This window comes from Bos javanicus, chromosome 11, assembly GCF_032452875.1.
Source record: "Bos javanicus breed banteng chromosome 11, ARS-OSU_banteng_1.0, whole genome shotgun sequence".
Taxonomy (NCBI): Eukaryota; Metazoa; Chordata; class Mammalia; order Artiodactyla; family Bovidae; genus Bos; species Bos javanicus.
Genome location: NC_083878.1, coordinates 68,072,511 through 68,086,147, shown reverse-complemented (window position 1 = coordinate 68,086,147; position 13,637 = coordinate 68,072,511). Strand labels below are relative to the sequence as shown.

The window sequence follows — 13,637 nt, the reverse complement described above, 5'->3', positions numbered from 1 at the left end:
GTTGTCACAAAGAGTTAGACACAACTGAACGACTGAACACAACAAATCTAATTCTATGAAATAATGGAATTCAACCGTGCTCAACACAGTTAAATCCTAAAATACTACCACGTTGCTACACAAAGTCTGGATTTAATTTGGAATTAACAGGTGGCTCAGACGGTAAAGCATCTGTCTACAATGCGGGAGACCCGGGCTCAATCCCTGGGTCAGGAAGATCTCCTGGAGAAGGAAATGGCAACGCACTCCAGTATTCTTGCCTGGAAAATCCCATGGACGGAGGAGCCTGGTAGGTTATAGTCAGTCCGTGGGTTTGCAAAGAGTCAGACACGACTGAGCGACTTCACTTTCTATTAAAATTTTAATTTTTTTCTCATTTAATCTCATTAAATCTTGAATTTAATTCTGACCTAAAGATGATAAAAAATGTATATATTAAAATTTCCCAGATTACTGAACATATAACTCTGAATAATGTTAACACATTTGGCACTATTTCTGAAAAATGATCAGCGAATTTTAGCTAAATAACTGAAACGATTTTCACTTATTTCAAATCTGGGATACATTCCTATTGAGAGCATATACCAAGGTATCTTGAAGATGTGAGCTATACGGCCACTTTTTGCCCTCTCACAAACAGCATGGGATTTAATTTTAGTTATACCCTGGTTTTGAAATGATAATTTATTCGGATATACAGGAAAAACTATTTGTCCATTTATATTTTAAAATGAAAAAAGTGCCCTCTATTTTAAGTCAGAAAAAATCATGGATGAAATCTGGTCAGAAATTTGGGATCTAAATTCTTTTCGATTTTATATTAAAGCAAAATATTTCAGACTAGAAATATTTATGCCCATCTTACATTTCAAAAATATACAGCTTATCCCCTTGCATCACAGACACACCTAAATTAAACTACTTTAAAACAGACTTTATTTTTTAAACTCTTTAAAAATTCATTAGAGAGAGCCTTAAAAGAAGTATGATTAGAGTGGGAGTATGGAATAAGCCCTGGCATCCAATGTCACACACTGCTAGTGTCTGGTGTATAATATACACTAAAACTAGTATAAAGCTGCTATACTAAAGGGGCACATGATCTTCAAATGAAATGGTGACTGAGCAAACAAATCTCAGATCCCCAACCCACACAAATATGAATTATACAAAATTAACAAAAAAGCACTGTCTATAAACCTGCCTAGAGTGATTTTATTAAAAAATGCATTACTTTAACTACCAGAAATGTTAACTCTCAGTTTGTTTTCTATTGAATACCTTTATAAATAAATGTACCGATTTTAACAACTTAAATCTATAAACACAATTATGTCAAAAACTAAGGTGCCAAAAAATTATAATTTTCAGATAAATCTATACAAATTTACAAGTAAATCTTCAAATGCTACTTTCTATTTCTTAAATGTGAATATAGTACTAAATTTAATCCTACACAAACACTAGTTAGAAAATTAAAACAGTAATTGTTTCACAAGTTTTAAGTCATAACCAGCAAAGATATTACATTTGCTTTGACATAAAGTTTAAGACTAGGATACGAAAAAGAAAACAGCAAATTTAAGGAGTATTAATAGAAAAAGAAGTTGACCTTTAAATAACACTTCAAAGTCAAAGTCTAGTCCAAAATAGTGTACTGGTAAGGCAAATTAAAGAACACCCACATTATAGAATACTATACAGCCACTTAAATGTTCTGAAGAGTATTTAAAGATATGGGAAGATACTCATAATATATAATGTGAACAAAGAAAATTATCTACATGGTATGATTCTGCTTGGTATAAAAATCCTTGCTGGAATTAAGGATAACTTCTATTTTCTTCATTATTATTTTTCTATGATATATATATATTACTATTACAATCAGAAAGATTTTACTTAAAATCACAATTTTATCCTGTTCTTACCTGAAGGTACTAGAGAATCTTGTTCAATAATTCTTGCAGAGGCCAAATCACTGATAATATACTGTAACCTTAAATGTCTGAATACTGACACAAATGGTTTTCCTTGCTCAGTTTCAAGGAAGGTCATACCTTCAAAATCTACAAAACAAATAAAACCAAACAAAAAAGCTTAAACTAAATAGACATTCTTTTCAAAATGTATTAATTTCTCTCTTCAAACTTGGGGAGATTTAGAAAAAAAGCCCCAGGAAATTAACTTTGGTCCTAATTAGACCCTTGGGCTGGGAATTCAATTGATGCCTTTCTTGGGGTTGGAGCTGACAGCACATACCCCAGCAAGGTGGGAAAGGAAGGGTTGAGAATGGTGGTCGAGGGTACGATATCTTTCCAGAATCCCTTTTCCCAGGGACTGAACACTTCAGTGGAACTCTAGCCCAAATACCTCATTCAAGGGTCTTCACAAGACACGGAACATTTCTTGGCATCTTTCTAATTTACACTTTAGTTACAAGCGATGAACATTACTCAAAACCTTAATTCTCTACTACAATACAAAATAAGATACAAAGACATTGTAGCTGTGAATCTGCAACACAAGGGTAGTATTTATTGTTAAAATAATTGAAAGTTATGGGTCTTTTCTTTTAGGGAGAATTTAAGCTTATTTCCAAAAATACTCTCAGCTGCATTCCAATATGCTCTCATGAGTGGGAACGAAAGGTCTGCTGCTATCAAGCATGGACTTGCACATTATCCTTAGCCTGTTTTCTGTTACAAGGTATACCCACAGCAGTGGACTCAGCCTTGCTGCTGTGATAGGAAATAAAAGAAGCAATCCTTAACTATGCAGAAAATTTGCTAAATTTCTATTGTTCTCTTGGTCCTGACGCATATATATCTGAAAAGACAAATAGTTAAGATAACCTAAGAGGAATATTGGGCTTCCCCTGGGCTTTCCTGGTGGCTCAGATGATAAAGAATTTGCCTGCAATGAGGGAGACCCGGCTCAATGCCTGGGTCAAGAAGATCCCCTGGAGAAGCAAATGGCAACACACTCCAGTATTCTTGCCTGGAGAATCCCATGGACAGAAGAGCCCGGTGGGCTATAATACACGGCATCGCAAAAGAGTCGGACACGACTGAGCAACTAAACAACAACAAAGAGGAATATACTAAAATATAGTGGGTAAGGGCTACAAGTGATCTTTTTGGTCTTATTTTCTGGGTATCTGTCACTTTTATAATTTAAAAACTGTTTGAAATAAACTTCTGAAGTCCTCTTTGAAAAACAAGGGCATCAGACATACATTCTGCCTTATGCAGTAAATGTTTCCCTGCAAAGTTTTCTTAAACTGTATACTTTTATACTACTGAGGCTGGGACAGAGAGCCTAGAGTGGGAAAACCAGAAGGCAGAGGGAACCACAGTTTCCTGTTCTAGCTTCTGCCACTTAGGCTACAAAGTAATTTCTCTCTTGATGGACTGTTGCAGTTAATCCAATTGGAGCTCAAATGAGCATAAATTTATGTCAAAATTTACCTAACATCTACTGCTTCTATTGACCCGCTTTGTTTTTTTAACTTCTCTACCTTCTTTATCTTTTTCAGCTTTTACTTCTGTTTTTAACTTAAATTTTCTCCTCTACTTTTTTCCTGTACAATTTCTTAAATCCCTCTTTAACTTCCATAAAGTATAACTTAAGACAGAAATTTAGTGTTTTATTCTTGAAGCAAATCAAGTTAGATTTTATTGCTATGGTCATTTATACATTTTGGTTCATAAGCTTCAAGGAAAAACAATTAGCTAGTAAATCTCACTACATAATTCTAGAAAATTTATTTAAATAAGACTAAAAGAGCACACTGAATTTTAATATAAGAGCCTCTATTCATCAATACACCTTTAAAAAAGTTAAAAAACAATCTAAACTGAAAGATAAATGCAACACATATTTGTGACAAAGAATTGGTTATCAAGAATATATAAAGAATGCCCATATATCAGTAAGAAAAGACAATTACAATACTAAAATAGGAAAAAGACCTGAACAGACATTTCACAGAAGAAGAAAACATATGCTGATAAACACACAAAGAGCTGTTCAATCTCTTCAGTTTTCAAGGAAATGAAAATCAATACCACAGTATAATAGTTCAATAACAACAAAAAACAGGATGATATGTTGTCCAGGAGTGAGGTGAATCTGGCTTGTATTGGCTCACAGGAGCTCATGGCATGCATTTCTTTCCAACTCCACATTCAGTAGTATCATGTTAGCCTGAAATTAGTCATGCTAAGAAAATTTATCATTGAAAATTTTTTAAAAATGCTATAAATAAGTGATTATTTTTTCAGAAAGCCAGCTTACTAGGACATCACTATGTTATGCATTCATGTTAAGACATGTGTAGAATCCCATAACATTATTTTTTAAAAGCAAGGGAAAAATAAACACAAAACTAAAGACAGTGGTTGGGGAAAGCTGAAGTGACACAACAGAAAAGAAGCACATGAATAGACTGAATTTTTAATGTTCAAGTACTTGATTAGTTCATTGAGGTTCAATACATTATTATTTTTTTTTTTTTAAAGAAAAAGGTAGTTATGCACAGGTAAAAAATGATAGTGAACTAAGAAAATCATGAACTAAGGACTGTGATTTTTATCCACTTTTTTGCTCCTGATGGCCATTAAATTTTTTTTTTTCTGTAATCTCTTTTATCCAACCTAAATTTTTTCAGTATAAGGGACTGAGTTAGATCATTCCCAACGTCCTCTCCAGCTCTAAAATTCTCTATTTATCAATAAATCAGGGCTCAATTTTAATTAAATTTCAATAAAATAAAGTTCTGAATAACAATTTTAATCACACCTTTTTTCCTCTTAGAAAACCAGACATCTGTTTCAGTCAAAAGCTGTTTTAAAGATCCATTCCAAGAAGGCACAAGTTGAAGGAACATCCACTAGATTAAAAAAAATAAGAAAAAAACCCTGTAAAACTTCATCATTTTGAGTTCACATTTTCAAACTGTTTTCTTAAAACACAGTATCTAAAAATTTAATTTCCATTTTATAAGCAACTGAAAGAAGTAAAACTATTACATGATATGCTCATGATAAGCCTTAAATTCATCATGGCATTAATCGTGGTCCAAAGATAAAAACTAGATGAGTATATAAGGAATAAGCTAATACCTGAAAAATATTTATGGTTTCAAATGCACTATAGTTTTAGTATTAAAAAGGTAAATGTCCTACATGTGTGTGTACACACATACATATAAAATATACTATATCATAGAGTGTAGATACAACACATATACACAATATATAAAATATACTATTTTATTTTACTCAATTAACAATTAAGTTTCATGACATCCTATGTGAGATTATAAAAGAAATTAAATATGCGAAAAAGGAATTTCTCATTGTCTAACTGCTGTTGAGACAGTATGCTGAGTAATAAAGAACATGAATTTTTAAATCCTGGTCCTGTCAACTAATAGAGAGGGGAATTACCTAATTTCTCTGGGCTTTAATTTCTTCATTTGCAAGATGAGCATGATAATATGTCAACCTCACAGGACATTAGAATTAATATGGGTAACATAGAGCAGTGCCTAGCACATAGTAAACATTCAATACTTATGAGAAAGAATGAATGCTACCAGTGGCTCAGAGATAGAAATGGGCTGTCTACCTTCCTTTAATGACTGGTTACCACATTTACTGAACTTCCTTGAGGAAAAATAGTAATAGAATCTCACCCAGAAGGTGACTCATTCCCAGGTTTCATGACCATGTTAATGTAAACTTGGTGCTAAGGACAAAAGGCTAACAGCAAAATCATGCCGTGGGGAAAGCACAGACTAGAACTCACAGACCTGGGTTCTGTCTCACATCTGCCATGTAGTAACTGTAAGAATTCTAAGTGTTACCATCTACAGAACAAAAGTAATAGCCCACTTGTCTCTTCAGAGTTGTGAAAACTAAATTATACTAAAAATGTTGAAACCTTACAAAAGGATGAAGTGAGACATATGTCTGAAGTACAAAAGACCTGTAAAAGAATCTCAACATTCTCTAGAAAAATTTGTTAAAAATTTCATCATAAAGTTATTAATTCAACTAAAGCTCAATTCTGAAAACATTTCTGAAAACTGCATAAAATATTTAACATTTCTGATCATGTAAATAACATGTTAATTACTGGGGAAAAAAAACCTTGGAAAAAACAAATGTATTCCTAGAAAAGTATAAAGAATACAATTAAAATTACTCATGATACCAATTCCCTAAGCCTAAAGACTTAGCATTCTGGCATATGTCCTTTTCCTTTTCTTGCATGTATAATCACTCTCTCACCACTGGACACGAGCTATTTTCAGTTTTTCACTATTATAAGCAATGCTGAGTGGCTATCTTTACACATATCATATTATGGAAATACCTTTTTAAGGGCTGTGTATACATCCATCTCCACTTGCATCACAAACAAGTTAGATGAACCAATGAGTTGTTTCATGACATTTATACTAGAAAAGATAAAATAGAAGTAGTGAGCCTCTCTTTATACAAAAGTTAAAGACTCTGGTAGAACTGAAAATGTTTTTAAAAGTCTTTTTTATCAAAAGAAAACATGGAATTAAAAAACTACATCAGTCTTTGTGCCCAAGACAAAGAATCTTAGACAAAAACAATCTATTTGAATGTAAGAATACTTATAATTCAGACTATATGCTGCAAAAGGTTTTTTCTTGCACTGCTGAGGAACAAAAAGCTTGCTCCACTGATTAATCAAGGTAAAGCAAAGTCCTAATAAGATAAGTTTTAGCATGCTCTCATAAAGTAGCAGCCTTCCCTTTCTTTTGCCTTTCCCTTTCATTCAATTAAAATTCTGTCAAAATTCACTGAAGAAGATGTATCTTCAAAGTAACCTTTTACTTCCAGGCTTAAGAGAATTGCTTAGTCATAAAACAAGTTTTTATTTTATTAAGGGAGTAATATCAAAAAATAAGTGTTAGTATAAATTTAGAATGGAAATGATATTACTAGCTCTTTTCTTTTTTCCCCTTCCCCCCACTACCCTAAACAAGCCAGAAGAGCATCTGAATTTTTACGATGACCACTATGATTTATTTTCCTTTTGAAAAAAGCTCAATGAGAATTATAGAAGATAAAAAGTGTTTCTAATGACGTTATGCCTTGACATCATTAGGTGATGATTTTCTGGTAGAATACAATACTTCTCAAATCTTTCTATCAAAGTACCTCTTAAAGGCAAATGAAAGGAAAGGATCCAGGAATCTAGGAGAAGGCTAGCCATAAAAATAACATTTCTATTAATTTTTGTATTTATAAGCCCAAAGAAACTTGAATTCTCTCCATTCCATGATGTATTTAAACATAAAAATGTTTACTTCTCTCCTACTCCTCCCTACCTTTCTCCCCTCAAAAAGTCAGCAAAATTGACAAACCAGTAAGCCACTGAATGTGGCTTTGGTTTTGTACATAACAAAGCCTTTGGTTTTGTACATTTCCATCAGAATGCTATACACTCCCAGGGACATTTGTACCCCTGTTTCAGAAGCACCACTGTCAAGGTACTGCAATCCTGAAAGTGATTATGGCCTTTAAAAGTTCATTCCCACTCTGAATTTCTCAGACCCATAGCAGATATGTTAGCTCCATTATTACAAATAGGTTCAGAGAGAACAGAGACCGTGACATAATCATCTCTGCCTCTTTCAAAGCCCTTAACAGAGTACCTTTACACATAGCCATCATTCAGAAATTACTTGAAGGGAGGAAGGAAGAACAAGCAAACTAAAACAAAAGACCACCTTAATTGTAAATTTAATTTCATCAGTCTTAGTAACAAGTTTAAGACAATTTTCTCAAATGTAATTTCTGGATAATAAGAGATGGTGGTTTTTAAAATAAATGTTTAGATTCTTTAAGAGTCCAGCTAAAGTGAGGTAACCCTAGAGACTTTCTATAGTTTTATAGCAGCAATGAATTTTTCCATTAAAATTGATTAAAACAGTAGACATAATATGCACTGTATCAAAAAAAACGCATTGTATCATTTCCAACAAAGGAAAGAAACTTAGATACATTTCATTAAGTTCACTTTTTCATAATATATTTTTGTTTTATATAAAAATGTCTTGCATACTTTTAACAAAGAATAGTCTTTTGGATAATTATGAAGCTATTTAAAATTCAAATACCTCAGTTCTTTAAAAAGTTCAACATTCTGGTGAGTCATCAAATTGTTTAGAAGCCATTCAAGGCACCTGAAATTAAAACATGGAATTATTTCATTATACAGTATATATTTATGATTTATTAAGCAGGACATACAGTTAAAGTAAAAACAGAATATTAATCTTGCTAGGACATGCTCAAATATTTTAATTTAACAACTGGAAATTTAGTACTGATTTTGTCAGCAGTTAGTAAGGGAATATTCCCTTAATATTAATAAGAGCCTTTCTAATTGAGAAAACTTCATTTTCAAGTTTGTGTTAAATGGTTTATGAAGGGCCTTACATACTTCTGTTACCTTCTTTATAATTTGAAAATGGGTACTGCAATTCTCAAGACTTAAAAACACTGCCAGTAGTTGCACTGATATACAGTCAGCCCTCGGTATCTGCAGGTTCTGTATCCGTGGATTCAACCAACCGAGAATTGAAAATATTGGAGAAAAAAATAATAACTTCAGAATGTTCCAGAAAGCAAAACTTAAATCTGTCGCAAGACAGCAACTATTTACATAGCATTTACACTGGATTTATAACTATTTACATAGCCTTTACATTGGTATTATAAATAATCCAGAAATGATTCACAGTATACAGAAAGATGGTTACTTGAATATACTAGATCATTAAATAAGGGAGGTGAGCAACCGCAGATTCTGGTATCCACTCAGGTCCTGGAACTAATCCCCTGCGGATAGTGAGGGACGACTGTAATGGCTATTATGCCTACTGCTTTAAAACATTTAATAGAAATGTACTGTAAAGAGGGACCATAGTTTTTATAAGCATGTATAACCCACCCACAGTCACAGAGACCACACTTTTGAAGAATTTACTAATTAGTCCAAATATAAAAAGGAACCTTTTATAGCAAATTCTATTCTTTTTTTTCTCTTTTTTTTTTAAATACCTATACATTCTCTTAAGAAACCAAAGCAGTCAAATTCCCAAAAGTGGAATGAGAGGAAACACAAGTAAGGTAACTCACTTTTTCTTTACAGAATCTAGTCCATAGGTCCCTGCCGATGTGTAATAGCCACACACAGTTTTCACATTAATTGTCTCCTTCATTGTCTCACCACACTGCTGTATTAAACCATCCTGTAAATATAAATAACCACTGGAAAGGCCCATTTCATACGGGAATATGTGCTTTCACATATTAAAAAGGAAGAAAGAAAGAAAACCACTAAGTGCAGCAAGCCTAAGTCTTTTTTGAAAGTCCAGTAAAAATTCCTAAAAAAAAAAAAAAAAAATCCAGCAAGTATTCAACTAAATACTTGAACTGAAAAACGGAAGGGAGAGGGTAAAAGCAGTAAGACAGAGATAAAAATTGCTACTCTCTTTTCTGTTCTCCTTTCTGGGACCTTTGCAAACTTAAGCAGCATTCTGTTTTGCCGTTCTTTTAAAACTAAGACCTTTTTACACAGTCAGACGACTATGTGATGGGCTGGGCAAGTACACAGTATGAATCAAGAGCAAGTTGTTATTAAAGTTTAAAACACCTATCAATAGCTAAGAAATACACCTAAGACAAATATAGTATTGTTTTAAACACGTTGAAATTTTAATCTAAAATGTTTATATAGAAGATTTCAAATGGCTAATTTTATTTAATATAGGGAAAGAATTATCATTTTTTACTCAAATTTCTGAGCTATATTCACCATGCAAGAGTATTACTGTTAAATAGCTAAGTCATAAAGATACTGCAGAAAGTGAGTTTACTCAAATTTTTGAACTACATCCACCATGCAAGAGTATTATTGTTAAATAGCCAAGTCACACAGATAATGCAGAAAGTGAATTTAGAATAAAACCTAAAAAGGATTAAAAGTTACAAAAGTATAATTATTGAAAATAAGTATCAAAAGGATCAAAACGTTAAAAAGTCAAATTACCTCAGCCAGGGATATTTAACAAGCTATTAACTATTATTTCAAATAAACCAGTATAAAAATGCCACATAAAAAGAAACTTAACTTTTTAAAATGATCAAAATAAAATGTTGACTCAAACTGGGATTTTAAACTTTCCGGCAAGCTATTCTAGACTCCGCCCCTTTCAAAATCCATCTGTGTCATCAGGTCTAGTGGATAATCCCTGCTTAACCTCGCCAGTATCCAGTTTTCCTCTCCATGCTTTTTACCCTCATCTAGACCCTCCTGTGGATTACTGCAATAGGATTTATACTCAACTTTCCTTTCAGCTCATCCTTCACATTGATCCCAAGCATTCTTCCTAAAATACAACTTTGTCTTTCCTCGGATTAGAACTTTTCAAAAGCACTTATGCAAAGTGTTAACTTTTTAAAAGGTACTGAGGGACTTTCGTGATCTGGCCTCTGCCTCTTTTTCTCCAACCCTTCTATTCTATGCTAGATCTGTGTTCCACTCAGATTTTCTAACGCTCCATTATTTTCTCATTTCTAAGTCTTAGTTTTCTGCATGAAATGCTTTTTCTTCCCCTCTCTTCTTACTTCACAAGTAAACACATTTTTAGTTTTTAAGACTCAACCTCAAACACAACTTCCTTCTCTGACACTACCAGGTTAAACTGACCACTTTGCACATCCACTAAATGCTACAGAAAGTTTATCATCATATCTATAATATTGGACAGCTCTTACTTTAGTTTTGGGGCCTGTATATCAACTCTTCCTCCTCGACTCTACACTTATTATATTGTGAGCTTCTTGAAGGCATAGATATCTTTATTTACCTCTGGATCTCTATGCCTAGCTTGACACACTGCTCAATATACTTCTGTTGAATAAACAAATCTGTCATTCTGTCAATAGGTTATATACATTTAGGTGGTTTACACGCAATTATTTCCTAAGAAAACATTTACATAGTAAGCACTCAATGTTTTCCGAATCCATGAACTATATGAATTAATAATCAAATCATAAGCCACTTGCTTCATAATAGTCAAGATAAGTCATTAATGCACAGAAAGAAGTGAAAGTCGCTCAGTCATGTCTGACTCTTTGCGACCCCATGGGCTATACAGCCCATGGAATTCTCCAGGCCAGCATACTAGAGTTGGTAGCCTTTCCCTTCACCAGAGGATCTTCCCAACCCAGGGATTGAACAGGTCTCCTGCATTGCAGGCGGACTCTTTACCAGCGGAGCCACAAGGGAAGCCCCATTAATGCACAGAAATCTATAAATGGATTTAGACAAGTATATTAGTTTCATATTATAGTCATTCTAAGACCTCTACATAGAAACAGCCTGCCTTCATTTTACACAAATATCAAGACCCTCCTCATTTGTATAAAGTTTTTGGTTTAACATTTTAAATGACTTATCACAAAAGAAATATTTATATATTAATTTTAAAAATTATAAAAAACTAGGTTTTATTATTGTTTTTGGAAGGGATACCTTGAAACAAAGATACAAGTATTATTATTTTTTGAGTAATATGCATACTTACCAATTGCAGCATACAAGCTGCTGCCAAAATGGCAATGACTCGACTTGGCTTTATTAAGACATCATCTCGATACAATGACCCAAACGCCACCTGAAGTGCTGAAAGCAAAATACACAGATAGAATAAAATAACAATTTTAGCTGTAAGAATATTACAAGAATAAGGACAGTCTTTATACACTAAGACATATGTCTAAATCTAGTCTAAAAGGATAAGATGATCATCACTAATAAAATTACTGCTGCTGCTAAGTTGCTTCAGTCGTGTCTGACTCTGTACAACCCCAAAGTCAGAAGCCCACCAGGATCCCCCGTCCCTGGGATTCTCCAGGCAAGAACACTGGAGTGGGTTGCCATTTCCTTCTCCAATGCATGAAAGTGAAAGTGAAGTCGCTCAGTCGTGTCCAACTCCTAGCGACCCCATGGACTGCAGCCCACCAGGCTCCTCCATCCGAGGGATTTTCCAGGCAAGAGTACAGGAGTGGGTTGCCAATAAAACTACTAGTAATGGTTATGGACTGATGATGCTTTAATAACAATGTTATACATTTCCATCAATTCTATCAAATCATGCTGGATTCTCCTACATCTAACCTTGATGTCAGTTAGTGGTCAGAATTAAGACACCCTTGGAAAGAGTTTTATGAAGATATTCCTGAGTAGATCAATCATTAAGTACAACTACACAGACCAAATGACAGTCTTAACCCTGGTGGTTCAGTGCTTCACTGCGAAGCATGGAATATCTCCTGGTCCTGTGAATGAGTGCTCAGTTGTGTCCAACTCCTTGTGACACCATGGACTGTAACCAGTCAGGCAGTCCTCTGTCTATGGGATTTTTCTGGCAAGAATACGGAGAGTGTTGCCATTTCCTCCTCCAGGGGCTCTTCCTGACCCAGGAATTGAACCCGCATCTTCTGTGTATGCTGCCACCACAGCTATTTGAACCTGTCCATCCTTTTCTCTATTGCCATTCTCATGTGTGTCCTGCAAGGTTGGCTTTATAAACATTCTTTACCCATGAGGTTAGTACTGGGTACTTCCACTTCAGTTATCAAAGAGGGAAGCAGGAGCACCAGGATAGAAGTTAGAACTATAGTCTGATCCTACCTCACTAAACTGCTCTGAGACCTAAAATAAGTCTCTTAAATCCTCCTGGCCTCAGCTTCGTCATCTAAAGACCATTGTAGCTCTAAAACAATACTGACTACCTGATACATCTACTTGTTCCCAGAAAAGATCTTTCTGTACAGGGAATAATCAATGAATACTGTTTACTGGCTTACTGTTTACTGGTCATACTTCTCCTTTCTTCACTCTACATCCTCTATATCCCAGGCAGATATATTTTTAAACATGAAGGAAACGGACTGATAAAGCTGACATGACTAAGATTAGGGAGACACAGAACAGAATTGATAAAGTATAGAGTAAATCAATAAAAATTGTCACTGTGTGTGTTAAAAGGAGCTTTTTTCCTAGTTAACAAGGTTAGAAGAAAATACTTTCTGCCAAAAGGATAAAAAGGTTATGTTTTTATCATTTTTACATAATAGTAATTATGGTGGCAGTTACCTTCTATATCAATATTCTGGTCAGGAATCTCCAGTTCAATGGTATTCATGCTGGATTCTTTCCAAGAACCACTGAACATACTAGAAAAGTAGCCAGACTTAACAAAATGAAAAAGAAATTATGATAAAGAAACTATTAGGCTTATCAAAATACTATGTTTTTAATTAAAGAAAACTAAATTCTCATATTACTGTCTGAACTGAATTCCTATGTTACTACTTGAACCAACTAAGCTTTTCACTCAGTGGAACAATTTCTGAGTATATTTTATATATATATATATATATATATGTTTTCCTTTTCAATAGTATTCTAAATTCAAGCATAGAAATTATACATTTAAGTATCTCATAAACATATGACAGCACACAAGATGGACACAAAATAATCTACTAAGGAAGTGAGAAAAGAAA

At 33.8% G+C, this 13,637-nt stretch overlaps 1 protein-coding gene across 1 annotated transcript in view; it reads right to left on the bottom strand.

The window, feature by feature from the left end:
• The window catches only part of GMCL1 (germ cell-less 1, spermatogenesis associated), a 55,808-nt gene that overhangs the window by 32,912 nt on the left and 9,259 nt on the right, over positions 1–13,637 (bottom strand). Inside the window, exons 3-9 of the mRNA XM_061432889.1 lie at positions 13,225–13,321; positions 11,651–11,748; positions 9,195–9,307; positions 8,171–8,236; positions 6,388–6,472; positions 4,807–4,897; positions 1,935–2,072 (exon numbers count right to left, since the gene is read on the bottom strand). Of these exons, the coding sequence (XP_061288873.1) occupies positions 1,935–2,072; positions 4,807–4,897; positions 6,388–6,472; positions 8,171–8,236; positions 9,195–9,307; positions 11,651–11,748; positions 13,225–13,321 (688 nt within the window). The remainder of the gene's footprint in view (positions 1–1,934; positions 2,073–4,806; positions 4,898–6,387; positions 6,473–8,170; positions 8,237–9,194; positions 9,308–11,650; positions 11,749–13,224; positions 13,322–13,637) is intronic.